Source organism: Petromyzon marinus, chromosome 5, assembly GCF_048934315.1.
Source record: "Petromyzon marinus isolate PM22_M1 ecotype Great Lakes invasive population chromosome 5, UKy_Petmar_22M1.pri1.0, whole genome shotgun sequence".
Taxonomy (NCBI): Eukaryota; Metazoa; Chordata; class Hyperoartia; order Petromyzontiformes; family Petromyzontidae; genus Petromyzon; species Petromyzon marinus.
This window is the reverse complement of record NC_133671.1, coordinates 20,564,153-20,591,551: the sequence shown is the minus strand read 5'-3', so window position 1 is coordinate 20,591,551 and position 27,399 is coordinate 20,564,153. Positions and strand designations below refer to the sequence as shown.

At 50.7% G+C, this 27,399-nt stretch overlaps 2 protein-coding genes across 5 annotated transcripts; one reads left to right on the top strand and one right to left on the bottom strand.

Annotated features, from left to right (window-relative positions):
• The first annotated feature begins 1,183 nt into the window (after positions 1 to 1,183).
• LZTR1 (leucine zipper like post translational regulator 1) lies at positions 1,184 to 16,374 on the top strand. 2 transcript variants are annotated; one of them, XM_032947348.2, is made up of 20 exons: positions 1,184 to 1,475; positions 1,860 to 1,922; positions 3,272 to 3,328; positions 4,182 to 4,261; positions 4,437 to 4,545; positions 5,021 to 5,104; positions 5,582 to 5,639; positions 6,171 to 6,310; positions 6,594 to 6,795; positions 7,256 to 7,366; positions 8,311 to 8,403; positions 8,968 to 9,063; positions 9,530 to 9,722; positions 10,420 to 10,589; positions 11,084 to 11,243; positions 11,694 to 11,820; positions 12,471 to 12,620; positions 14,230 to 14,335; positions 14,670 to 14,750; positions 15,381 to 16,374. In XM_032947348.2, the coding sequence occupies exons 1-20, from the start codon at positions 1,330 to 1,332 to the stop codon at positions 15,498 to 15,500; spliced, it is 2,346 nt and encodes a 781-aa protein (XP_032803239.1). In that variant the 5' UTR covers positions 1,184 to 1,329; the 3' UTR covers positions 15,501 to 16,374. The 2 variants fall into 2 exon arrangements, with proteins under 2 accessions (XP_032803239.1, XP_032803238.1); XM_032947347.2 differs by having other exon boundaries at positions 6,594 to 6,813.
• Positions 15,801 to 26,193, bottom strand: GUCD1 (guanylyl cyclase domain containing 1). 3 transcript variants are annotated; one of them, XM_032947351.2, is made up of 6 exons: positions 25,344 to 26,193; positions 20,444 to 20,528; positions 19,538 to 19,703; positions 18,990 to 19,081; positions 18,093 to 18,481; positions 15,801 to 17,636 (listed from the first exon to the last, which is right to left on the bottom strand). In XM_032947351.2, exons 1-6 carry the CDS (start codon positions 25,372 to 25,374, stop codon positions 17,545 to 17,547), a joined length of 855 nt encoding a protein of 284 aa, XP_032803242.1. In that variant the 5' UTR covers positions 25,375 to 26,193; the 3' UTR covers positions 15,801 to 17,544. The 3 variants fall into 3 exon arrangements, with proteins under 3 accessions (XP_032803242.1, XP_032803240.1, XP_032803241.1); XM_032947349.2 differs by lacking the exon at positions 25,344 to 26,193 and having other exon boundaries at positions 20,444 to 21,390; XM_032947350.2 differs by lacking the exon at positions 25,344 to 26,193 and having other exon boundaries at positions 19,595 to 19,703; positions 20,444 to 21,390.
• Positions 26,194 to 27,399: the final 1,206 nt, after the last annotated feature.

Genomic DNA, 27,399 nt, shown 5'->3' with positions numbered 1-27,399 from the left:
AATCGCGTGACGTCATTTATGGACGGCCCCTTATGCTTGTGTGTAATTTGTCATCCGTCGTGATCATTCCGCTGCTGGATGAAGGCACCTCAAACTCAAGCCGGTGCTTACCCACCGCGGTGCAACATTCCACTGAAACGTATTCGCTACTGACTTCTTGACAGCCTCTCGGATGCGTTCCATTCCTGGGCTGCCGCTCCCGCTCGTCATTCTTCACCGACGGTGACGTCACAACTGCGCCTGTGCCAGGCCCGGTGCACTTTGAGGCCACACACCCCCACACTTTTTTTTTTCCTTTTGACTATCCATTATTGAAAGTCACGAAGCTTGCCTGCTTACGCTCTCGAATCGGCGTCTTCCAATCGTCTTCGTCGTCTCAACAGAACTCCCAAAGCGTGAAATTTTGTCCACGGTTCTTCGCGAAACTTTTTTTTTTTAAAGTTTTGTTCCACCAGAACGTCATGGGACTCCCCCACCCCCTTGGCCAATTGGGGAGGGTTGGTGGGGGGATGGGGGTGTTGAGGTGGGGGGGGGATTGGTGTGGGGATATTGGTGGGGGGAGGTTGGTGGGGGGAGGTTGGTGGGGGGAGGTTGGTGGGGATTTGGTGGGATTAGTGGGGGGGGATTGGTGTGGGGATTGGTGGGGGGAGGTTGGTGGGATTGGTGGGGGGATTGGTGGGGGGATTGGTGGGGGGAGGTTGGTGGGATTGGTGGGGGGTTGTGGTGGGATTGGTGTGGGGATTGGTGGGGGGGATTGGTGGGGGGAGGTTGGTGGGATTGGTGGGGGGATTGGTGGGGGGAGGTTGGTGGTGGGATTGGTGGGGGGATTGGTGGGGCGATTGGTGTGGGGATTGGTGGGATGATTGGTGTGGGATGATTGGTGTGGGGGGATTGGTGTGGGGATTGGTGGGATGATTGGTGTGGGGGGATTGGTGGGGGGAGGTTGGTGGGGATTTGGTGGGATTAGTGGGGGGGATTGGTGGGATTGGTAAGGGGATTGGTGGGGGGAGGTTGGTGGGATTGGTGGGGGGATTGGTGGGATTGGTGGGGGGAGGTTGGTGGGGGGGTTGGTGGTGGGATTGGTGGGGGGATTGGTGTGGGGATTGGTGGGATGATTGGTGTGGGATGATTGGTGTGGGGGGATTGGTGGGATGATTGGTGTGGGGGGATTGGTGGGGGGATTGGTGGGGGGAGGTGCTACCACGCCTCCGCCCTCTCCCCCTGCGCCGTCACCGGCAATGGCCGAGCTTCACGACCAAAACAAACCGAGGCGAATTTACACTTCGACCACATTTTAGAGCAAAAACCGAGTGAACAAAACGGACCGCCATGTCCACCACCAACGTGGCGCCTAACGTCGACTTTGACCACAGCTGCTCGGATTGCGTCGAGTATCTCACGCTGAATTTCGGGCCCTTCGAGACGGTGCATCGCTGGCGGCGCCTGCCGCCCTGTGACGAGTTCGTCGGGGCGAGGTGAGCAGGCGAGGCCGAGGCCCCGTGTCCGGGGTTAGGCCGCACGTAACGTCGCTGCGATTAAATTTATAAACTGCACCGCGGACCTTTTCATTTATTGAACCTAGCTCCTCTGGCTTGCGTGGCCAGATCTTGGGAGATAATGAGTTTGGAGCTCCGTTAACGAGGAAAAACTAAAAAAAGATTTACTGTAAAGCGACATACTGTTATTGGTGTCTGCATTGATATAATCGATGACATCGTTACAGGGGGGGATAATGACAAGGGCGCGCCCGCCCCACCTTAGCGCAAATGAGTGAAGGTGCGAGAATGATTTATTGCAATGATTTGACGCGAGTGCTTTGTGCTTCAGTAATCGTTACGTTTCTTTACGTCCCCTGCCAGGAGGAGCAAACACACCGTGGTCGCCTACAAAGATGCCATCTACGTGTTCGGAGGAGACAATGGGTGAAGTGTTTTTTGTCTTTGCCCCAAATGTTTCTTTATCCCTCCCTTCCCACCACCACCACCTACGCGTCTAAATCTGTCAACGACGAGGGTAAAAACCCCGTCGTGACAGAATACTACAGCAGTCGTGCAGGGCCGGACAACCGTAAGATAAGAGAGAAGCGTTATGCTCTTTGGTTCTGTTTGCCTACGCGACTTTACCCAATAGAACCAGAGAGTATGGATCCTTGCAGTCACGAAAGCTTTAAATCTAGAGAAGCGTTGTACTGGTAGGAACGAAGTTGTAAACTGAGTGTACCAGCCTGCAATAGATTAATGTGTCCGTCCGTCCGTCCCCTTTCAATACTTTAACGAAGTGAAATCTCGTGCTGTTGGGTGTAATAAAATTGCGCAAAATTCCAATGTTCCTACCAGCCCACCCTGCAGGGACCTGTTGGTTTCGCCGTCTGTACCATTCTTGTTAGCCAAGCCCATGGGGCCTCGTCATGTGTGTGTGTGGAAGTGGTTTCCAGAGGCAAACTTTGCGGCGGCGACTACTGCACTGCGCTCTGCGGATGAGTCCTGATGAGATGGAAACCGACTCCACAGTTGTAACATCACTTCGTCACTGCTGCTGTCATTTGCTCAAATTTAGTTTTTTTGTTCGTGGATAAATGCACTTCCTCCGAAAACTGCTGGCGGGTTTTGCACATGCATCGAGGGTGCGTGCTTATGTACGGCCCTTTTGTCAATCCACTGCTGGATGAGGGCCACCCCACGCGGTGCGGATCGTGGAGGTTATTTCACCAAAACTTCGCTTTGCTTGTCTGTGCTGGTTAAAGACGCGTGGATAGACGGGGAAGCATGAGAAGTACAGGTGACGCAGTTTGGCGACACTGCCCTGTGATGCCCACAGCAGGTCTTGTCTTGACCCAATGTCATTTCCCAACCAAAGGCAAAACGTGAGAGTGACTCCCCGCTCAAACGAGCCGAGGGACGGTTCTACACTGCCAGCAATTGCTGGGACATTGCCCGCTCCTACAGTGAGAGAGGCAGTCCATTCATCGGAGGGAAATTATTTGTTGACTTCCTAACCAAAGCGGTGCTCTGCAAACCCGGTGACCTGAGTTTTGATCCCAAGCCACGTCTGAATTGAATGGTGAGTGATATCTGGCCCAGGTCTTGGGGTACCCCTGCCTGGTTGGTTAAATTTGGTCAAATAACCAACATGAATAACACTGTGGTGAGGCCTTCACGCGGCAATGGATTTATAGAGGGCCGTAGATTAAGGTATGACGTTTTAATTGCACATGTCATTCCGTTGGTGGGTTAGGGTCCGGGTCACGATTTATTTTTGTCTTTTCATGCAGGAAGAATATGCTCAACGACCTGCTGAGGTTTGATGTAAAGGACTGCTCCTGGGGGAGGTGAGTCTCTTTGGTGTGTTTGTAATGTGACTGCAGTAGTCAGAATCACAAGACAATCCCTATACAGCAGGGGTTGGGAACATCCATCCCTTGACTACATGAGCACTATCATATAGATTATATTTAGCCATTACTGCAAGCCTCTTAGCTGCTCTAATTGGGTACTAATTATTTGGTCATGTTGCACTGACAGTTGAGCACAAGTGCAAATAACAACACATTTGTAGATAACACTGCCTTAAAATTCATTTCCCGAGAGCAGACGTGCTAATAAGAAGGATCATTGGCAGAAATGTCGTATAGTATGTATTATGTATGTTTTCTTTTAAAGTAGTGTCATGTGGAATGTGTTGAGTGCTCTGATAATTGGGTACTAGATGGGAGTATTTTCGACCTGGCAACACCGTGTTTCTAATTGTAGTGAGCTCAGTCATTTCTGACACTGCAAGTACCTCTTGTGACAGTCGTGACAGAGATTCGTGCTAATGCATAGCCACAAAAAGGTTTTTGGAAGTCCTATTCTGGCCCCAGAAAAGGCTCACCACCGCTGCTCTACGTGAATAGATGGAATGTAGACCGTGTCATAGATTTCCATTGGGAGTGATCTTTTTTTTGTTCTAATGCTGTGGAAAAAAATTGCAAACCGTTAGTTTAATAATGAAAAAAAATCACAGACGTGGGTTTGTTTCGCCTCTGAAAAATGAAATGGAGGAAATGAAGTAAAAAAAACAGCATGGAAAATTATGGTCAAATCCTCCACCCCCCTCCCCCAATGACCCAGACGGCATGGGGAGGCCCTCATCCAGCAGTAGATTGACATAGGGCTGTACATGCATGTTCGTGTGCATTGCAGGGCATTCACGATGGGCGTCCCGCCTGCCCCACGCTACCACCACTCCGCGGTCGTACACGGAAGCAGCATGTTCGTCTTCGGTGGGCCGCGCATTCTCACCTCCCGCTCGCGTTGTGAATGTGTTCACGCTCTCTTGACAACATTGTTGCTCACACTGTTGTTGTGTCCCGGCTTTATTGTCCAGTGTTTTGAAATGATTCGACTTATGGTGATTCATTATAAATGTTTAATTGCGGGCATTTGTTCACATTTCAGGCGGCTACACGGGCGATATTTACTCCAACTCCAACCTCAAGAACAAGAATGACATGTTTGAGTACAAGTTCGCCACCGGGCAGTGGACCGAGTGGAAAGTGGAAGGCCGGTGAGTCGGCAGGCCTGGTGAACACTGTTAATGTTTACATGAGAATGCTGAATAGGTAAAGTTAAAGGTGCTGCCCTGAAATTATCTGCTGACGCCACTGCTGGTGAAAGGGCCTCAACAACAGACCCTTCCACTTGAGTGAGCCCCTGTAAAGGATGTTTTGGCCTACTCTTCCACATTGTCCAGACAGTTTGATTGAGATGTGAGTACGCACACGTCATCCCACCACAAACGACCTGCCGAATCACTAACTGGTATAGCCATTTACACTGCTGGGTGGACAGAGGCGGGTTATTCAAGAAACTTGCCGCACTGGAAAATCCAACCACCGACCTCTGGATCCCAATTCCATTGTGCTAGCCATTACACTACGGCAGCATCCCTGGCCACTGAATAATATTCTTATTGAACAAACGGATTGTTATGCTGCGCGCGGAGTGAGCGGAATTTGAGTGACGCTGTGCGGCGCGTGCAGGCTCCCCGTAGCACGCTCCGCACACGGCGCCACCGTCTACGAGGACAAGCTGTGGATCTTTGCCGGATACGATGGCAATGCACGGTAAGTGATGTCGGGGGGTGTGGGAGAGAGAGAGGAGTTGAGACATTTATGGGAAAGAACCTCCACTAATGGACTCTGTGAGCTCACATTGAAGCTTAAGAGTCATCATAATGTGGCAGTTTTTTCACAAATATACCAATGCAATAAAAAGTTTGTTATTATTGCATTGGAATGTGTGATTAGTTCTCCTCTGCTGCCCCATAGTTTGGAATCCCCCCTCAGCTATCTGCTTTCTGCCCCCAGCGTCTATTCAAGTGAAGATGAAAGACCTTTTTTCCCTCTCTGCCACTGACTGAGTGCCTGTCTGCCCCCTTTTTTGCATAATATAAATAGTCCCGACTATTTCTGCTCAGTATCTTAAGGCGCCGTCGCATTTAGAAGGGACGCTATTTAAATCCAAATTGTGTTGCATTCCATTTTAACCTAAGCACTGGGAAATAAAGTGCTGGTGTGTGCACTTCCGGTTTATCACTGCAGGTTGAACGACATGTGGACGATATGCCTGCTCAATCGGGAAGCGGCCTGTTGGGAAGAGGTAAGGCTCGCGGTCTGTGCATCCAGGAAATGGTTCTTGTTTTTGGTTGTAAGGTTTTGAGGGTCCTGCAGTAGGGGGTGTTGATTGCTATGTACATTCCAATAGAGTAATTTGCAGGACATTTTTTGGAGCAATTTTGCATCTTTTGACAGTGAATAAATAGGGTATATTTTTTTGGGCACACGTGCCTTTGTCACGTACAGTAGTGGTTAGCATGATGCGCTACGAACCCGGCAACCTGAGTTCGATTCCTGCTCACGGCCAAGATCAACGACGAATATCTGAACCGGTCCCCTGGGGCTTCCCGAGGTCGACTCAGCCTTAAAATGAATACTTGGTGCGGTCTGTAAACATAAGCATTTGGAGAGGCAACGGCGTCTGGGTGTAGGGGCTGGCCACGCATCCCCTCGTGTGCCGTGTGTCGTGTGCGAGCCTTAATAGGTGCTTGCTAACGGCATTTGCCTCAGCAGTCTGTCAAAAGCTATAACGGGGGGGGATCTTGTTTTTTTTCTGTCTCCGTGGGTAACGCAGATCGAGCAGAGCGGGGAGATCCCACCGTCGTGCTGCAACTTCCCCGTGGCCGTGTGCCGCGACCGCATGTTCGTCTTCTCCGGGCAGAGCGGCGCCAAGATCACCAATAGCCTCTTCCAGTTCCACTTCACACAGCGCATGTACGCCAGCCCTCCTCTGTCCCGCCGTCCCTCGCCATCATCGCCGCGCCCCTCAGCAGCTGCAGCCCCACGGCCACAGCGGCGTCGCCTGCGAATTTATTTAACTCTTGGCACCGTTTCCGTTGCTCGGCTGCCACGGACCTTTTTAAAACGCACAACTGTAGCGCGGCCAGCCTTTTATAATTTTACAAACGCCTCGATGGGAAAATTATTCACGATTTCGCTTGTTTCCCCTCTCCCCCTCTACCCGCATCTCTCCCCCCCCCCCCCTGCCGCCACCCAGCTGGAGCCGCATCCCCACGGAGCACCTTCTGCGTGGGTCGCCCCCGCCACCCCAGCGCCGTTACGGCCACACGATGGTGACGTTTGACCGGCACCTGTACGTGTTTGGCGGCGCTGCCGACAACACGCTGCCCAACGAGCTGCACAGCTATGACACAGACCCGCGCAGCTGGGAGGTGGTGCAGGCCAGCCCGGACAGCGAGGTGATCGACGCGATGCTTGTGAGCATTGCTGGGCACATGGGTACGGGTAGGCTCGTTAGCACGGGCTGCCGAGCGACTGGGTATAGCTGTTGAGTGCAGCTCCACCGAGGCCCCGGGCAACCAGGCTACAAACAGTGGGGAAGTTGATACAGGGGTTCCATTTCACTGCTTGCGCAAGGGCCCTTGCCAACCATGCTGTGCTACTGCTAGGGTTGCTCAAAGCAGTGTTTTTCAACTCCACTGCTTCACTTGTCTAACGGCTATCAGGTGGGTGCAGTTGCTGTAAAGTTTGTGTACAAGTAGAAAGGATTGGCGGCCGCACAAAATGTTCGATCACGGTCGAGCCGCCTGGATTCGAAAGCGAGGATCTCCTTGGTGCCAACTCGGCGCTGTGGACTCTGTGGCAGCCGGCCGTGTCTGGGCCGCGTCTCTTTACTGCGCGACCTCACTGTGCGCACAGCTGCCGAGCGGGCGGGTGTTCCACGCGGCGGCCGTCATCGGGGACGCCATGTACATCTTCGGCGGCACGGTGGACAACAATACGCGCAGCGGAGAGATGTACCGCTTCCAGGTGGCTCCCGCCCCCCTGCCCCATTCCACACCCCTCCACCGCACCCTTCCGCTCACATCCCCATGACGATCGTCTTGGAGTCTGGGGAAAGCTAGGCTTCTCATTCGCTCATCTAAATAAATATTCTGATGAACGGGTTCACAGCACGCCTGTCCGCAGTCCCGTGCATTGCTTCCTTGTCCAGTCTCAGAATAACTACAAGGTCGCTCTCACTGTCTGGATCTTCCACAAAGCTCATGGTCCACCCTTAATCGCATCTGCACAAATCATGGCAGATGCGGATACCTGATGCGCAAATGTAAAATCAAAAACTATGGTCATTCAGAATTGCCCGTGCAACGTATAATGACGTCATGCCCGATCCACAAATACGAAGGAGACATCACAGCGATACACTCCACTGCTCCAGACACGCTTATCTCGCTTGACCACCTGAATGTGAAATTGTGGTTGTTGCTCTGCATCTGCATCAGCCACACGACAAGAAGAAGACTCTTCACGATCATCCCTGCCTACCTCTGTGTATCTTAGCCTGCCTCTGTATCTCTGTCTCTCAAGTCCCTCAATCTTCCAGAGTCTTCATGAACTCTGTCTGCCTCTCCATTCTCGTCTCAATCTATCGCCATGCATTTTTTTTCTAGGGTGCTGTAGCGCTGCATTGTCAGTAGAGGGCATTGCAGAAAAATACATTGTTACAGTGCACTATTCTCCAACGTCTTTGCTCACTGCCTTCCACAACCCGCACTGACCAGTTTGAGTGTGGTCAAATAACCTCTATGACCCATTTGGCTTGGGAAGGCCTTCATCCAGCAGTGGATTTGTCCTGCCAATAAAAAACACACAGTGAATGGCCTATGGCTTGAGGCCACCGACGGTCTGATAAAGTGGAACGCCTCCCCCCCCCCCCCACCTGACAAGCAGCGTTGATCTCTTTGCCCACGCAGTTCTCCTCCTACCCCAAGTGCACCCTGCACGAGGATTACGGGCGGCTCTGGGAGAACCGTCAGTTTTGCGACGTCGAGTTCATCGTGGGGGAGGTGAAGGATGCACAGGCACATGCACGCACCAGCGCACACACACACACACGCAAGAACATATGTAGACACGCACCAGCGCACACACACACACAAGAACATATGTAGACACGCACCAGTGCACACACACACAAGAACATATGTAGACACGCACCAGCGCACACACACACACACAAGAACATATGTAGACACGCACCAGCGCACACACACACACGCAAGAACATATGTAGACACGCACCAGTACATCGAATGCCCGTCTGCACATTGAACTTGGAACCTTGTGAGTTTTCCCTTGTTGAATGTGGATTTTTGTTATCATGTTTTAGTTGTATTTATAGCATAGTCGTTCATACAAAATTGTTACAATCTGGTAAGCAGCAGCCGGGCAGGGAGCCTGCACTTCCAAAAAATTCAAGCTCTTTCGTCTTCTATATATTAAGATGATAATTGCAGACAATGAGTGATTATACGTGTAGGAGGCAACTGGAGTGCTTGAAGAAACGACGGCACGGCAAACTCAGCTCGCTCGTGGTGCTCCCCTTCCACCCCCTGCCCCCGCCCGCACAGAAAGAGGAGCGAGTGAGGGCCCACATCGCCATTGTGACGGCACGCAGCAGCTGGCTGAGGAAGAAGATCGTGCAGGCGAGGGAACTCGCCAAGCAGGCAAGCCAACGCCCGCGGCTTCACGAGCACATGGTGGTGATGGTGGTCATGGCGATCCATCACCATTGCTGTTAGCATTATCGGTCTCTACCCTGCTGTGGTGGTTATGGCTGTCACTGCTGTGGAAGATTGTAAGGATGGTGGTATCATATGGTTTAGGACATTAGTGATCACAGCGATGACTCGTCCTGTACGTGATGGATGATGGTGAAGTTAATGATGTCTATCATCCTGCTCTGATATTGACGATGGCATTTACATTGATGATAATGGTTATCTTCCTGTCATGGTCACGGTTAATGGTGAGGTTGATGACGATTATCTTCTCCGGTGGCCATTACCGTCTACCTGTTGTGGAAGGTGATGGCGACGACGACGACGACGATGACGACGATGATCGTGGCGATCGGCGACGGTGGCGTGCCAATATCCCTTCTCTTCCGCTTTCTCCCATGGCGGCCGGCAGAAGCAGAACGAGGAGAGCAAGGGCGAGAAGGAGAGCCTGACGCTGTCGCTGCGCGAGGCGGCCGGCTGCCGACCGTCGCCCGAGTCGCTCACGTCGCCCGCCCTGCGCGTGGCCGTGCGCAATGCCGAGGCGCAGCCCTTCGAGATGCTGCTGCAGTTCCTCTACACGGACCGCATACAGTACCCGCGCAAAGGTTTTCTTCTATTCGCCCGCTTTAAAAATAATCGTTCTGTACGTGCGCACGGAATATAATTCCATGATTTAAAAGCGATTTTTGTTATTTCACCAGGTAAGGGACCACTGAGCTACGTAGCTCTTTTTCAGAAGCGACCTGGCCACAAATGATGGCTCAACCAAGTGGCTTGTCACGTGGGAAATGTATAGCTGCCAAATTACATTTATAAACGCGTGTTTATAAACGTGGAGGGAACAACCGGAGGAGCCGGAGAAAAATCCATCCATGCGACCACGGGGAGAACACGCAAACTCTAAATGTCAGGTGTCAAAGGCCGGCATCGAACCCACGAACTCCTGTATACCGTGGCGAAATGTAATAGAGTAAATTATTTCCGATTAAGATATACGTTGTGATTGGTTTGTTGAAACAGTGCAGCCGCTGTAGATTCTACACGCGCCACACAAGGGCGAAAAAAACAACGATATGGATCGGATGGTGACCTCCCATATCTTTCTTGCAAAAATAAAAAGAGCCCATACTTAGCTTCTACAGACTCGCAATGCTAGAATAAGCGTCGCCGAACTGAGCAGCTCGGTGACTGCGTGCAAGGTGCCGACCGTCCGCCGTGCACCGCGTCGCGCCCTTCCACCCCCTCGCCGTCCCCGCTCGCTCGTCGCCCCACGTTGACCCCAGCACCGCGCGACCTCACCAGGCCACGTGCAGGACGTCTTGCTGATGAGCGACGTGTACCGACTGGCGCTGTGCTTTGCGCTGGCGCGGCTCGAGCAGCTGTGCCTGCAGTACATCCAGGCGTCCGTGGACCTGGGCAACGTCCTGGCCGTGCTGGAGAATGCCAACATGTTGCAGCTCGACATGCTCAAGGTACGGCGGCATCGGCGTCGCGGGAGCGCCATGTCGGTGGGTAGTGGCGTTGTAAATGGGGAGGCCCTCATCCAGCAGTGCATTGACAATAAACGACTGTGGATTTTACACATCTTAATCAAGCGGTGATCCAGCACTCGCTGAATCACTCGTGGCCACACCTGGATTCCAACCCAGGACCTTATTGGTGCCGTCTCAGTGCTCTCTGACCTCTGAGACAAAGGCGGCCGGGCGTGGTGCTGGCCACCCACCCTGTCGTGTGCCGTGCCGGCCTTCATAGGTGCTCGCTAACAGCAACTTACCCCAACAGTCCGTTAAGGCTGTACGAGAGATCTTTGTCTTGTCTGATCTTTGAGCCACCCGTCTACCTTGGTTGTGTTTTATCGCTGTGTGCCACCCGGTTAGCTCTGAGGCCACCCGTTTTTATCGCTTACCTCGTTCGAATCAATTGACCTTCCCTCTCTTCGCTTGCGCCCCCCCCCTCCCCCGCACAGGAGTACTGCCTGAAGTTCGTGGTGAAGGACTCCCACTTCAGCCAGGTGATCATGAGCCGAGAGTTTGAGAACCTGTTTCCGGCGCTCATCGTGCAGATCGTCCGGCGCAAGGAGCATCCTCCGCCGCGCAGCAGCCAGCCCGAGCAGCCCATCGACATCGGTGAGCACGTGCCCACGTGGTTGCACGGGGGATGAGTGCGTGCATGTGTACGTGCGTTGTTTATTCCGTCTCTAGCGGTTAGCCTAGCGGTCAGCGCGCTGCGCTACAAACCCGGTAACCCGAGTTCGATTCCCGCTCACGGCCAACACCAGTGACGATTATCCGAGCCGGTCCTGGGCCTCCCCTAGGACGACCCCGCCTCAGATGAGTACCTGGTGCGGTGTGTAAACATCGCCACTGGAGAGACAAAGGCGGCCGGGCGTGGTGCCGGTCACCCACCTCCTCGTGTGCTGTGCCGGCCGTCATAGGTGCTCGCTTAACAGCACTTGACCCAACAGTGTGTTAAGGCTACACGGGAGGATCTTTGCCTTTGTACGTTACTTATTCCCTGGCTCTCACTCTTCACCACGGTTTGCCGGCCGGCTTCGCCTTCGTCATCTCTGCCCTCAGGAACGTCCCTGGTGCAGGACATGAAGAGCTACCTGGAGGGGGGCGGCCTTGAGTTCTGTGACATCACGCTGCTGCTGGATGGACAGCCGTCGCCGGCGCACAAGGCCATCCTTGCCGCACGCTCAAGGTGGCCCGCGCTGCTGCTGCTGCTGCTGCTGCATGCATTCCCCCTGCGATTGTGTCCCGGTTGCCGCTGAAGCAAACTTTCACGCTGGCTCAAAGCTGTGACCTTGCATTTGACCCTCAAGTGAACATTGTCATACAATGCCAGTATTTGCTCACATGACGATCCACGCTGGTCTTTGTTCCAAAAGGTCAAAGGAAAATCCTCCCTGTAGCTTTAAACACCCTAACCACACCACCAGGGGCTGGTAGTGTTTACAGATTGCACCAGGTCCTCATTTATGCATGCGCCGACCTAGGAGAGGCCCAGGACCAGTTATGGTGCCACTCGGCACTAATGTTAGCCGTGGTCGGGAATCGAACTCGGGTTATCGGGTTAGTAGTGCGCCATACACTTTTGTCAATGATCGTCCCATTACCCCACACACGCTCACGTATCCAATTTCTTACACACAACATGCACGAATGCATACCCTTTAGGCAACACTTAAAACTTGTCGATGAAAGGCTCCGCTGTTCTCCAACGTTTTTCAACCGCTCCGTCCTATTGGGCAAGCTGCTGCGAACTCGGACGCCGAGGCAGCTCGGTCGCGCACGTTCCTCGTCTGCTGACCCGCTGCCCTGTCCCCCGTCTCGCCGGTGCCCTGCGAGCAGCTACTTCGAGGCGATGTTTCGCTCCTTCATGCCGGAGGACGGCAAGGTGAACATCTCCATCGGCGAGATGGTGCCCAGCCGGCAGGCCTTCGCCTCCATGCTGCGCTACATTTACTACGGCGACGTCAACATGCCGCCGGAGGACTCTCTGTATCCTTGTGCGTGCGCGAGTGAGCAAGTGAGCGTGGATGTTCAGGGTGATTCGGACGTGGTCGGTGAACTGCTGGGTGACGGCCTCCCCAAATGGTCACCGTCTGTCGTGTTCCTGCGAAAAAGCAACACCTGCGCACCAGATGATTCCATCAATCGTTTCATCTCTGCAATTAACGTCCTCCCAGGCACATTCCTTCCCTTGGAGGCTCCTTTAAAGCATTTTCGAGTTTAAATTGTGCTCTTTGTAATTTCAGTCAGTGAATTACTGGACTACAATTTTACTTGCAATTGAGTTTTAACTTTTCAGGCAATTATAAATATGCCTTTTGATTTAAAGCTTTCGTGACTGCAGGGATTCATTTTCTTGGTTCTTTCGGTAAAGTCACTTAGAAGGGAAACAAATAATAAAAATATGAAACAATAAAATTCTCACGTTTCGACTGCAACACAAACAATCATCATCAGGTGTGAAAACCACAGCAAGAAAATTTGAAAAAGTGGCGTTTTTTTAACGTTAGCACCACGGAGAGCGATTTGACAGTTTGTTCAGATGGACGAGTCCATCTATGTTCGGAAAAGAGGAGGGGGGAGACGAAAATTAATGGATGCGGTCTGAAAGCCACTGTAAGCGTGAACAATCAATTAATACCCAAAATGGTTTATCAAATCCTTCCAATGATTGCTAAGCCAGAATCCATCTTCTCGGTTGAAATTGTCTCTGTGTTTGTATATGTGGATAGCCTCTTGAACGAATCTCTCATGGTAGCCAGATGGCTTGCAAAGAACCTCTGTCTTGGAGAAGTCAATGTGATGTGAGCCTACTGAATTATAACAGTGATCTGCCACGGCCTCTGTGGTAGTAGTTACATTGGAGAAACCAAACGACATGTCGGACCGCATTCGTGAACACAAAGCAGACCTGAAACACGGTAGGACCAACACCTCGGCCGTGGCAGATCACTGTTATAATTCAGGAGGCTCACATGACATTGACTTCTCCAAGACAGAAGTTCTTTGCAAGCCATCTGGCTACCATGAGAGATTCGTTCATGAGGCTATCCACATATACAGAGACAATTTAAACCGAGAAGATGGATTCTGGCTTAGCAATCATTGGAAGGATTTGATAAACCATTTCGGGTCTTAATTGATTGATCATGCTTAAGGTGGCTTTCAGACCGCACCCATTAATATTCGTCTCCCCCCTCCTCTTTTCCAAACATAGGTGGACTCGTCCATCTGAAAAACTGCCAAATCGCTCTCCGTGGTGCTCATTTTTTTAAAAAACGCTATTTTTTAAAAAAAAATTCTTGCTGTGGTTTTCACACCTGATGATGATTGCTTGTGTTGCAGTCGAAACGCCGTGAGAATGTTATTTTATATTTTTATTATTTTATTGTTTCCCTTCTACGTGACTTTACCGAAAGAACCAAGAATATAAATATGCCCTTTGTGTAAACTTATAAAAGCCACCAGCAAAATTACTCGATTGCAGAGGGAAACAATTGGCTGTTTGAAAAGAAAAACTACGATGTTGGCAAAGGACGTTTGAACCTTGGGATGCGTACCGCTTGCGGTTGACCCTTGACCCTCAGCCACTGCACAGCTACTTGTTCTCGGCACCGTACTACTACGGCTTCACCAACAACCGGTTGCAGGCGTACTGCAAGCAGAACCTGGAGATGAACGTCACCTTCCAGAACGTGCTGCAGGTGAGTGCGCGCGCGGGCGGGCGTGCGAGCAAAGCCAGTTTGTAAAACGGCATTCGTGCCGCGTGTTGGCCACTTATTGAGCGTGTGTAAATGTCAGCTGTACTGCTTCTCGTCAATGATTGATCATGCATTATGGATGCCGTTCAATTGAGATAAAAGTTGCAAATATTTTCATTCAATAATTCAGCACACTAGCTGGAAACGATAGAAGTTTTGTTCTGTCACTTAAAAAAAAAACCACAACTAGAAACAGCTCGAGCGTGTGCCTACGTCGGCTCTGCTTAGGATGCACCACACCAGCTGTGGGTAACGTAACTTTAAGGCACCTCCTCAGATCCTGGAGGCGGCCGACAAGACGCAGGCAGTCGACATGAAGAAGCACTGTCTGCACATCATCGTGCACCACTTCACCAAGGTGGGTCGCCCCCCAGGGCATGAGCTGCGGTGGTGCCGACATCGGCAGCAGCAGCAGCACCGCAGTCCCCTAACCCGGCCCCACCCGGTCGCTAGTGCCGTACGGCTAGCGCCGCCGTTCAACACCGTCATCGCTTGCGTGGTGCGAAGCGATTGCCGTGGCCCCCCTGCCGCGGGGGTCACGGGGTCACTTCTTGTCGCCCCGCCGGACGGGGGCGCCGTCACCAAGGCAGCGCTGGGTGGAAGGGCGCTGGTGGAGCTCTTGAAGGACAGCGTCGCCTCGTGTCTCGCGCGCGTCAAATGTGCCACGCTGCGCTTTCTGTGCCAGTTGATGACAGCGGGGGCTCTGGCGCCACCTGGACCACGTGGCTCTCCCACCAGCCGCGTGTGACCGAGTTAACCCGTCCCGAGTTATGCATGGCACTGCGCTGCACTTTCACCGGCCTGCACTTTAAGGCACAAACCTGATGACATTTATTTCACCATTAGCGCTGAGCTCGTTTCCTTTTCAGCACTTGCTCAGTATTTTGTTTTGAGCACGACTTGTAAACTTTTGGTTCAGTTTTGCCGTTTCTTGAGTTTGCCCGTTCATCATGCTTCTCGTATATTTGTTTTCTTGTGTTGCGTTAAGGTGTCCAAGTTGCCCAAACTCCGTTCGTTGAGTCGGGAGTTGCTGCTGGACGTGATCGATTCGCTAGCGGAGCACGTCACGGAGAGGCAGTGTGTGGACATCGCGTGTCCCGACATATAGTTTCACCAGCACGTACCGACACACATGACCGAGCGCACCACCGTGCGCGTGTAACCGTGCTGGGCGTAGCTCACCCCGCACGCGCACACAAACGCGCACATACCCTCGGTTGCTATGGGTCGTGCACTCAGAAAGCGGCACAGCGCTACATGATCGTTCCACAACTGCACTTACTCTGTCTATGGGCCAGAGAAGAAATTGGTACCACCTAATGTAGTAAAACTTTAGTTATGAATATGAACTTATTCATTTCACCTGAGGTGGCATGACCGTAGTGGTTCTACCTTTTTTTGGCCAACAACCGTGAAATATGTGATGAACATTTCAAATGAGTTTGTTTCAAATGAGTGGGGTTATCAAATAATTAATTCATATTCACCATCTAAATAAATCGGTACTTCAGAAGGTTTTGCAATCTCAGGCGGTACCAACAATTTAAGTGTCTGGTGTGGGCTCATCGACAGAAGTTGCACCCTCACACAGGGGCACGTTGGCAACAAGCTGTTAACCCATGTGGCACTAAGAATGTCGGAGCTCGCCTAACTCACGCTTGGGACATCCACCCTCACACTAACACAAGCATTTAGGTCTAATATAACTTGTTACATTTGTACAAACCCATTGCTGTTTCTGCTGTACTAGTCTTACCCTCCATCGTCTGAAGCACTTTTAATAGACAAAGTATACACACGATGTAAAATGTATGAGCGGATTGCGTTCGGGATGCGGTGAACTTTATAAGCTTACGAGCAGAATGGCCTCAATGGGAACAATATTGACGTACGTTTCAGTGGTAAGTCTTGGAGATTGATGTCAATGTTTTTTTTTGTTCCTTTGATAAATGTAAAACTTTTATTAAAATATTTAAGCGAGATCCGATAAGGTACATTGGTTTTGGTGAAGACACATTTTCACAGTTTTTTCCCCCAATGTCTGCATTTTTCTGGCAAACACGGCAACGCATGCAGCGCACACGAAACGCACGCACACACACGCACGCTCCCTCACACCTGAACACACATGCGCACACACACACACCTGCTGCACGACTCGAGCACAGCCACACACGCAAGTGCATAAGTAGTGACTGGACATGGCAAACGAAACCGATATTTTGAAATTAAAGAACAAACCGAAACCCTTTTTCACACAATCAAAACAAAAAAGCCAGCTTACACAAGTGCATACTAACAACAACAGATGGACGGCTTCACAGAGTTACGTTGGAGATGCCCACAATAGACCGAGTGTTAAGTGTGTCCCTGCACACACGCGCAAGTTTTTTTGGGATGGAAGCAGCCCCTGTGCGTTTTGGCTCGTGTTATATATTCCTTACAGATAGGAGAGTCCGGCATGTGCAACGTCGTAGCTTTGGGATGGGAAAAAAAAAAACTGTGGTACGGGATGGGCGAGCCACCTCCGCTTCCGCAGGAGATGGGGTTGGCGAGCGGTTATGAATGGCACGTGGTCGACGCCTGTTAATGGCCTGGGTTGTTATCCTGCCTGGCTTCTGAGCCGGTCCTTCACGATTTAACCGCTCAACATTTACCCGGTATTGGCGGTGTCTGATTGGGCAGTCGCACTTCAATTTGTAAGTATGACTTTAGGCACGGATCAGCTATTATGCTCGATCCACCAAATCGGGTGTCTTAAGGATATACGTTTTCATTGAATTCCCTTCAAGTTAACGCTTTAAACTGATTGAGGCAGAACGGGACGGTAAAAATGCAACGGGACAAAACATGCCGTATAGATGGACAATAAAAACTAAATGGCCAGTATGGACAAGATGGTACAAACAAAACAGGTTGAACCGTGCCAATTCATCGAATCATGCTCAAATGAATCATTACATGTCTAATGAATAGCCAGCTTAACTGTTCCAATAGTGTAAAAGCCCTGTTATATATATAAAAAAGTAAATTTTCAACAATCACACTCTGATCGTTTCGCAGTAAGTGAAGCCTGGGATCTACTGCCAACTGAGCAGCCTTGTTGCAGGTAGTTTGTGATGAGGTCTCGGGGTGGGTCGGTGGGACCTGAGCTAGGAATCCTTGTATATGAACAGAATGTCCTCGTCTGTGCCGTAACTCTTCCTTGAGTCGTTGAAGTTCTTCACAGTGCAGCTGCACATACCTGTGTGAATCGCACACGCAGACATCACTCTCGTCACATTGTGTCCACGCAACTAGACAGCACAAAATAAGATGCAATTGTTATTTAAACATGTGTCTGAATGCCACTGCATCTCAAGATACTGCAAAGGTGACAAACGTCCTTTGGGTAGAGGAGGAGGGGTCGGGTCATCGCAGGGAAACATGGAGAGGAGTGAGCAAAAGCACGACCTCATCTCATTCTTGACTTTGGTTATGAGCGTGCATCCTAGGTCTGTGTTTCTCAAACTCCAGTCCTTGCTTCCGCTCTCGGTTCAGATCACCATAACTACTACCGTTAGACGACAAACATCGGTTATCGGCGGGTCGGGGCAGGTCACGAGGGCCCGGAATTTTGAGAAACATCGTCATGAGGTTGTAATGCACACGTCTGCTTGGTACTGGTGGCGTCCAGCAAGCTCAATTAGCTTGGGCTCACGGTCTGAGAAGGCGGGGTTGTTGTAGAAGATGGCACGTGCGGAGCGGCTGTAACCACACAGGGTAACAAAGTGACCCTGGTACTCTTGGCGCCGTTGGCACAACACGCAGCAGTCGGCGCCCAGCGCAGGCAAGCAGCAGCAGCAGCAGCAGCCGGAGACGAGGCTGGACGACCAGCCGGCGCGTCGCTCGGCGTCCCCGTCCACGCCGTCGCCGAGGTCGCCGGCCTCTGAATACGGGCTTCCGCCGGACACCGCCGCCGCTGCCGTCGTGCCGCCCGCGTCGGCGGACGGGGGGCACAGGTCGCAGGACAGCACGGACGCGTCCGTGAGGACGATGGCGATGTGGCCGCCCGCCAAGTGGCGCTCCACCTCTCCTACTGACACCGACCTGACGCAGGAACGGGCGGCGCACCGTGAAAAGCACGTACCCACAACGGCAACGTGCGGTAGTTAACACTCAATGACAACGTGTGTTAAACGGTAGTGTGCGTGTACATTATGGCACGGGTGGAGGGGACCTTTTTGTTAATTTGGGCTGAATGGAACTTTCAGACCCCTTGACGGGTCGCACGTTAATGCACATTTCAGTCACTTCTGTCACTGCAAGAGCCGCTTGCAGTGATAGAAGTGGCTGCCAGTGCTAAAATTAGAACCACATTTTTGCCAGGAAAAAAATATTTCTAGTACCCGATAAGTGCAGCGAAGATGCTTACAGTGATGGAGAAATGTTGTTTTCGTGCAATTTCGAATTGGTATATCTCGTGCGGCGACGAGTCATCTGGGCTCCCCACCCTTGCATTGTGATCAAGCTAAGGAGCTGTCTTCTGCAAATAATGACTTATTTTGAATGTACATGAAAACTGATGTACGAGTGTCAAAGAGAACTGTATTTAAACCTTTTCTCCACCACCACTCCATTCGAGGCAGCCATCTGGAAAAGCCGATTCACCCTCTCTTCATCCGTCTCAAAGTGCCGGCGGTAAAAGCTCTGCAAAATAGCGTGTGACATTTCGATGGTGATAAGAGCCATGGACCCAATGGTTGTCAAAGCCACTTCGTCAAAGTGTCTCGTGTCAATGCTTCTCTCCCCAGATCAATTGTGAATTGACTTGTCCTTACATGTGTATTGTTCTTTTTAAAAGTGTTCACTTAAAGATCCCTTTAAGTGACCACTTTTATCCACAAAAACTAGGGGACACTGCACTTTGCAAATAGGTTTCAAGTGATGGGACAAAGACTGTAATTCAAGGCAAGATGGTAAGTTAAGGCTCGGTCCCAGGAAAGCAAGGCCATGCACGACTCATAAGAGCTTGGATTGATGATGCAGTTGTTGAGACGGGGCTCAGTATGGGACAGTGCAACAAAATGGATGGGGCGTTAGCATAGCTTTCAGGGAACAAGACAGGCCAGAGGTGAGGAGGGAGAAGCTGGGAGGGGCTCTCGCCTGGTTCCGGTAACCGCGGTCTACACCAACAGTCTGCGTGCAGAAGCGGTGCCGCACATTGAGTGCCACCAGCAGGTAGGCCAGGTCGATGGTCCACACACTGTCGCGCAGGTGAAGCCGCTCGCACGCGCCCTGGAACTCCTCCTCGCCCACTCCGCGCACGTACCTACACCAAACATTTTCCCAGGAGACCCTCGGTGAGTCTTGGGAATCGTCTGTCAAAAGAGTTGGCGAATTCCCCCTCAATACATATGTGAAGGGGGGTGTTGGCAGTCGGTTGTGTTTTGTAGTATGAACTCGGCGACCTAAGTTCAATTCCCAGCCACAGCTAACATTACTGGTGAGTGATCTTCAGACCAGTCCCTGCCCCCTGTCCCCATTCACAAAGCCACACTGACCAGCACGGTGGAGTATGGTAAACACCCACAACCTACACAGCATGAGGAGACATTCATTCAGCAGTGGTTTGACAAAGGGGCTGTGTGATGTACAGTATAGGCATGCGAGAGAAACCAAGGTTCCTGGAGACACCATATATGAGAGGATAACATTCAATACGCACTGAAAGACAATTGTCTAGGCAATGTAAATCTCAAATATGTGAAAGGAGCATGGCACCAATTCTCATTAGCAGCCCTGAGTTAGTGGCAGTAGATATTACACATTACCACAAACAAGAGCAAATCTCTGTATCGGACAATAATGGTTAACTGCCAAAAAGTGATACTCATTTTTATCAACTCCACTGAGAAAAGGATAGGCCGAGTTAACCGCAGACGGGGATTTGAACTCGCAACTTTGTGAATGCGAGTCCAGCGCTGCGACCAGACAGCCACCCGGCCTGATGAAACCAAAACTACAACCGCAGGAGATCTGAAAAGGGACCGCGATCCGCCGTGCACGTACTGAGTGGCCATGCGGGCGCAGGCGAGGCCACAGTCCCAGTGGAAGACCTGCTGGATTTTCGGCACAGGCAGCCGAACAAAGTCATCTGTGAACGACAAAGACAATGGGCAATTCCTAATGCAAAAATAAAGTTTCAGATTGTGCAACCCTTTACATGTTAGACAATGGTCGAGGGAGGCAGACATCACAGAGCTACCACCTCTGACATACCCTGAAGTGACCTCTGGTCCAAATCGTTGGGCGTAACAAACCGATATTTTTAATTCTCACATAACTGGAATTTAGCAGAATTATGCGCAGAACATTTTTGAATGTCATGGGTGTGTTTTTTTTTATTGCAGCCATTGGCGATGGGGCTGAGACCATTAACTCGCTACACGAGAGCACCGGGCATAATCACAAGCAACTGCCTGGATTCAAAACCCCGGGACCTCAGCGGTGCCAGATTCAACGCCGACATCCGAGCCACCTGGCCACCTAAGAAGGGTCACTTCGTTAGCAGAAGCCACCTCGACCGTGGAACGACTCGCCTGGCGCCCCCATCTCGTTACCTTGAGACCCGTGTCCTCCAGGTGCTGTTACAGTCCTTGAGCTAATATTGACCGACCTTGAGAGGAACTCTGTTGGGGGAGTGTGACTTTCAGCATCATCCACACTGCGGGTGACGAGCAGCGGACATTAAAATTCGCCACTGTCAAGGAAAATAATTCCACGCCATTAAATGTCCCGCGGCTAAGCCGTGCACAATAATAAACGGGAGTGTGAAGGCTGTGGCATAAGAGCACATTTCAACATCACCAAAGTTTTGATTTAAAGCTTTCGTGACTACAGGGATTCATATTCTTGGTTCTTTCGGTAAAGTCACGTAGAAGTGAAACAATAAAATAATAAAAATTTAAAACAAAATTCTCACGACGTTTCGACTGCAACACAAGCAATCATCATCAGGTGTGAAAACCACAGCAAGAAAATTTGAAAAAAGTGGCGTTTTATATATTTTTTATTATTTTATTGTTTCCCTTCTACGTGACATTACCGAAAGAACCAAGAATATCACTACAGTTATTATTTACGCCGCTTTATAACAGCCTCGAGTTACAAATTATATGTAATAGGATAAAGTTGACGAATGGCTCTGCTTCTGATGACTTCGTTCTGTGGTATTTCGTGTTTTTTTCATAAAAATGTATTTTAACCGTAATTGCTCATGGAAATTACAGTATATATTAATTTAAAAAATGTTACTCTTGCAGTCACGAAAGCTTTAAATCTAGAATTAAAAAAATGTTTTCAAGCAACCAGATTGTAAAATGTGCTCTCCAACACCAAGTCGTGCCTATATGTCCTCTCCACTTTTAAAGTTTGCCCACAATGTAAGATTTATATTTTTATGTTTTATGGCTGTGCAAAGTTGTTCGTGATGTACGCGCTACTGTAAATAAAACTTTGTCCGAAGCAGCTGATTTGCACAGGCTTTGATTATATAAGGACATAATATGGGTTTATGTCGAAATCTACTGAAACGACATTGAACCAACTCGGATCAAAAGCTCAAAACGCGACACAGGAATTTTGGCTTGTCGCAGCTGGACAAGGTAAGGGCACATAAACACACAACTACATGGGGATGACAGCCAAGGGCCCGTCCGTACCGGATGGACATGGATAAACACGTTGACATGCAACAAGGGCAATACTTGAGAGATATGAAAAGGTCTGGAGAGTTAAGGGTGCAGTGCCAGGTGGGGAAAAGACCAGCTGGTATCAGAGTAGCTCCGAGATAAATACACGAGGGAGGAAGCCAGCTGGTATCAGAGTAGCTCTGAGATAAATACACGGCCGAGGAAGCCAGCTGGTATCAGAGTAACTCTGAGATAAATACACGGGGGAGAAAGCCAGCTGGTATCAGAGTAGCTCTGAGATAAATACACGGCCAAGGAAGCCAGCTGGTATCAGAGTAGCTCTGAGATAAATACACGGCCAAGGAAGCCAGCTGGTATCAGAGTAGCTCTGAGATAAATACACGGTCGAGGAAGCCAGCTGGTATCAGAGTAGCTCTGAGATAAATACACGGTCGAGGAAGCCAGCTGGTATCAGAGTAGCTCTGAGATAAATACACGGTCAAGGAAGCCAGCTGGTATCAGAGTAGCTCTGAGATAAATACACGAGGGAGGAAGCCAGCTGGTATCAGAGTAGCTCTGAGATAAATACACGGCCAAGGAAGCCAGCTGGTATCAGAGTAGCTCTGAGATAAATACACGGTCGAGGAAGCCAGCTGGTATCAGAGTAGCTCTGAGATAAATGCACGGTCGAGGAAGCCAGCTGGTATCAGAGTAGCTCTGAGATAAATACACGGTCAAGGAAGCCAGCTGGTATCAGAGTAGCTCTGAGATAAATACACGGTCAAGGAAGGCAGCTGGTATCAGAGTAGCTCTGAGATAAATACACGAGGGAGGAAGCCAGCTGGTATCAGAGTAGCTCTGAGATAAATACACGGCTGAGGAAGCCAGCTGGTATCAGAGTAGCTCTGAGATAAATACACGGGAGAGGAAGCCAGCTGGTATCAGAGTAGCTCTGATATAAATACACGGCCAAGGAAGCCAGCTGGTATCAGAGTAGCTCTGAGACAAATACACGGCCAAGGAAGCCAGCTGGTATCAGAGTAGCTCTGAGACAAATACACGGCCAAGGAAGCCAGCTGGTATCAGAGTAGCTCTGAGATAAATACACGGCCAAGGAAGCCAGCTGGTATCAGAGCTACTCTGATACCAGGAAGCGTGTGATGCATAGAGACAGGAACCAGTCAGAGACGGTACGGACATGACGAGAGAGACACGGTCGGAACGAGGAAGACAGCACGACAGAGCCACAGACTACCAGGTAGAGACACAGGGCTGTACCAGACAGGCAACAGTAAAAACAGTATCAGACAGAGAGAGAGACAACGAGTACCAGAGAGATACGGGCAATACCAGAGACAGAGTACCAGTGAGAGACACGACCTGTACCAGAGAGACACGGACTGTACCAGAGATACACGGACTGTACCAGAGAGACACGGACTGTACCAGAGAGACACGGACTGTACCAGTAAGAGACACGGACTGTACCAGTAAGAGACACGGACTGTACCAGAGAGAGACACGGACTGTACCAGTAAGAGACACGGACTGTACCAGAGAGAGACACGGACTGTACCAGAGAGAGACACGGACTGTACCAGTAAGAGACACGGACTGTACCAGAGAGAGACACGGACTGTACCAGTAAGAGACACGGACTGTACCAGAGAGACAGAGAGACACGGACTGTACCAGAGAGACACGGACTGTACCAGAGACACGGACTGTACCAGAGACACGGACTGCACCAGAGAGACACGGACTGTACCAGAGAGACAGAGAGACACGGACTGTACCAGAGAGACACGGACTGTACCAGAGAGAGACACGGACTGTACCAGAGAGAGACACGGACTGTACCAGTAAGAGACACGGACTGTACCAGTGAGAGACACGGACTGTACCAGAGAGAGACACGGACTGTACCAGTAAGAGACACGGACTGTACCAGAGAGAGACACGGACTGTACCAGAGAGAGACACGGACTGTACCAGTAAGAGACACGGACTGTACCAGAGAGAGACACGGACTGTACCAGTAAGAGACACGGACTGTACCAGAGAGACAGAGAGACACGGACTGTACCAGAGAGACACGGACTGTACCAGAGACACGGACTGTACCAGAGACACGGACTGCACCAGAGAGACACGGACTGTACCAGAGAGACAGAAAGACACGGACTGTACCAGAGACACGGACTGTACCAGAGACACGGACTGCACCAGAGAGACACGGACTGTACCAGAGAGACAGAGAGACACGGACTGTACCAGAGAGAGACACCAGCAATACGAGATGTACCACAGAGACACGGGACAGTTATCGTAGAGATGCAGACAGTACCAGAGAGAGACACGCTTTGTATTAGACACAGACAAGACGAAGGACACGCGGACAGAACTCGAGAGAGAGAGACACAGACAGCACTCGAGAGAGACAGACACAGCACTCGAGAGAGACACACAGACACAGCACTCGAGAGAGACAGACACAGCACTCGAGAGAGAGACACAGACACAGCACTCGAGAGAGAGAGAGACACAGACAGCACTCGAGAGAGACAGACACAGCACTTGAGAGAGAGACACAGACACAGCACTCGAGAGAGAGACAGACACAGCACTCGAGAGAGAGAGAGACACAGACACAGCACTCGAGAGAGAGAGACACAGCACTCGAAAGAGAGAGACACAGCACTCGAGAGAGAGACAGACACAGCACTCGAGAGAGAGACACAGCACTCGAGAGAGAGACACAGCACTTGAGAGAGAGACAGCACTCGAGAGAGACACAGACAGCACTCGAGAGAGAGAGACACAGCACTCGAGAGAGACAGACACAGCACTCGAGAGAGAGACACAGCACTTGAGAGAGACACACAGCACTCAAGAGAGACACAGACAGCACTCGAGAGAGACAGACACAGACACAGCACTGGAGAGAGAGACAGACACAGCACTCGAGAGAGAGACACAGCACTTGAGAGAGACACAGACAGCACTCAAGAGAGAGAGACACAGACAGCACTCGAGAGAGACAGACACAGACACAGCACTGGAGAGAGAGACAGACAGCACTCGGAGGGGGGTACCGGGGGCCCGCACAAGCACCAGGGCCTTCGCAGGCCGCCCCTACGAAGGCCACAAAGCCCGAGGGGGGGCGAGGGGGGGTAGAGTGGGGGGTAGAGGGGTAGAGTAGAGGGGGGGTAGAGTAGAGTGGGGGGGGGGGGGTAGAGTAGAGTGGGGGGGGGGGGTCCCTCGCGACGTCCACGCACCGGTCTCGTCCCGCGCTTCGCCCGCTTTCATGTCGCCTCGCCGCCCCGGGGCTCCTCGGCGCTCTTCCGCTCGCTGGACGCGACGAAGGGCGACTCGGCGAGAGGAGAAGAAGGAGAAGAAGAAGAAGGAAGAGGAGGAGGGGCTGGACCAGGAGAGTTGAAGAAGAAGAAGGAGGAGGAGGTGGAGGAGGAGGGGCTGGACCAGGGGAGCGAGGCCCGAGCCTCCTCCCGGGGCTCCTCCCGGCGCTGCGGCGTTGGCTCCGCGCTGTGCCGGCGCGGGCCGCACTTCATCCCGGCCCGGCGGCTCCCAGTGCCGCGGGGACCTTCGCCCGGACGTCCACCAAATCGCGATTCCGCCTCCTGCTGCTCCTACGCCTCGAGCCACTCTCTCTCGGGTTTTGTTTGGTTGGCTGCTTGCGGTTGACACCACCCGAATTCAAGAGATCCGTGGCTCGATACCAAATAAATGAAAACTCCTCCTCGTCCTCCTCCCCTTCCTCCTTAGACGTCGTATGGAAGTCAACGCAGACTTCCGCCCCGTGCTCCATTGACACGTCGTCGCAAGCGGCAGCAAAACAAACACAAGATCCCTGGTCCGGTTCAATACGTCACACAAAATCCGTGACCTGATCCCATCCGTGAAGGATGTCGTCCCTGACTTACAGTACCCCGGGGTTTACAAATTGAGTTGTACCTGCGGTGATTGCTAAATCGGGGAGACGAAGCGACATGTCTCTGACCGAATTCGCGAGCACAAATCAAGATTTGAAACACGGCAGAACGAATTCTTCTGCCGTGGCTGATCATTGTTACAACGCTGTGGGTGATCACGACATAGTCTTCTCCGATACCAAGGTTCTTTGCAAACCCACGGGTTTCTATCAGAGATTTGTCCACGAGGCAATTCAGATTTACAAACACAGACACAATTTCAACCGAGAGGATGGCTTCAAATTAAGCAACCATTGGAAAGATGTTCTAAATCATACCAAACATTAAACTAATTTCAGTGGTATAGTATATTTATTCAAGTAGTGGTAACCAAACTTTCACAGCAGCTCATTTCCCTTCACAGCAGCATTTGGACCTCTACGTGCATGTTATGCTAATTCCTTTGTCAAATTGTTTTGAGTTTGCTCACACGCAACTTAAAGGACGCGACCTGGGCTTGGCTGTCTTCACTCCAACGCTGTCCTCTAGACAGCACGGTCCCTTCACCTGATGAAGGCCACTTGTGTTGTGGCCGAAACGTCGTGATTTTTATTGTTTTATTTTTTACCTACGTGACTTCACCGAATGGAAGCAAAGAGTATAAAAAAACCGGATCTGTTTATTATTACACGATTTTATTTAGCTCACTCTGTCTGTTGTTGTTGTTGGCTTTGTTGTTGTTGTCGTTGTATTCTCAAATGTTGTAACTCAATTTTTGCCCGCTTCCCAATATGGTATCGACTGCAAACTCGGTATGCTTATGTCATACTGATGACAATACTATATTCTATCATACACATTTGTAAATGTTTATTTTTAAACATTCTCTTTAATATGTTATGTTTCGGTTTGGGTCTAATTGACCACGGTCCCCTTACGTTGTGGCAAACTTCTGGGCCACTTCATGGAGTCGTGGAGTTCTTCCATTACTTGGTGTTACATGTTATTTATGTAGTTTATTGTAAAAAATTCGGTCACAGTCCCTGTGATTACTGTTACGTTGCAATTATGGCTTTAGTTTTTGGTGATTTGGAAAACGTTTTTTTTGGTTTGGACATGTTTGTTTTGTTGTAGTACGGAGTTAGACCGACGGCCTTAATCTAAGTTGTCTTGTGGTTGTTGTTGTTTGACTTGCATCCCACTGGGATTTTTTGCACACAGCGTTGGTATACGGTGCTATTTCAGGAATATTTTGATGTTTTTTCATGGATTTTCTGTTTGCACAGTCACATAGTCACTTTAAGATGTTTTTCTTGTTCGTGTTTTTGTTTGTTGCGGTCGCACCCGATTCAAGAGCCGAATGGCTCACGGGGCTATACCAAAATAAATAAACTGAAACTAGTAC

Bases quoted from the DNA above. Each gene is read 5' to 3' on its own strand.
- GUCD1 (XM_032947349.2), bottom strand. From the start codon at position 20,628: ATGTCTGCCTCCCTCGACCATTGTCTAACATGTAAAGGGTTGCACAAT. The intron at 19,704-20,443 runs GTACGTGCACGG...TGTTTGGTGTAG, and splicing joins TGCGCCCGCATGGCCACTCA to GTACGTGCGCGGAGTGGGCG. The intron at 19,082-19,537 runs GCGAGAGCCCCT...GCTATTTTGCAG, and splicing joins ACCGCGGTTACCGGAACCAG to AGCTTTTACCGCCGGCACTT.
- LZTR1 (XM_032947347.2), top strand. From the start codon at position 1,330: ATGTCCACCACCAACGTGGCGCCTAACGTCGACTTTGACCACAGCTGC. The intron at 4,546-5,020 runs GTGAGTCGGCAG...CGGCGCGTGCAG, and splicing joins GAGTGGAAAGTGGAAGGCCG to GCTCCCCGTAGCACGCTCCG. The intron at 14,751-15,380 runs GTGGGTCGCCCC...TGTTGCGTTAAG, and splicing joins TCGTGCACCACTTCACCAAG to GTGTCCAAGTTGCCCAAACT.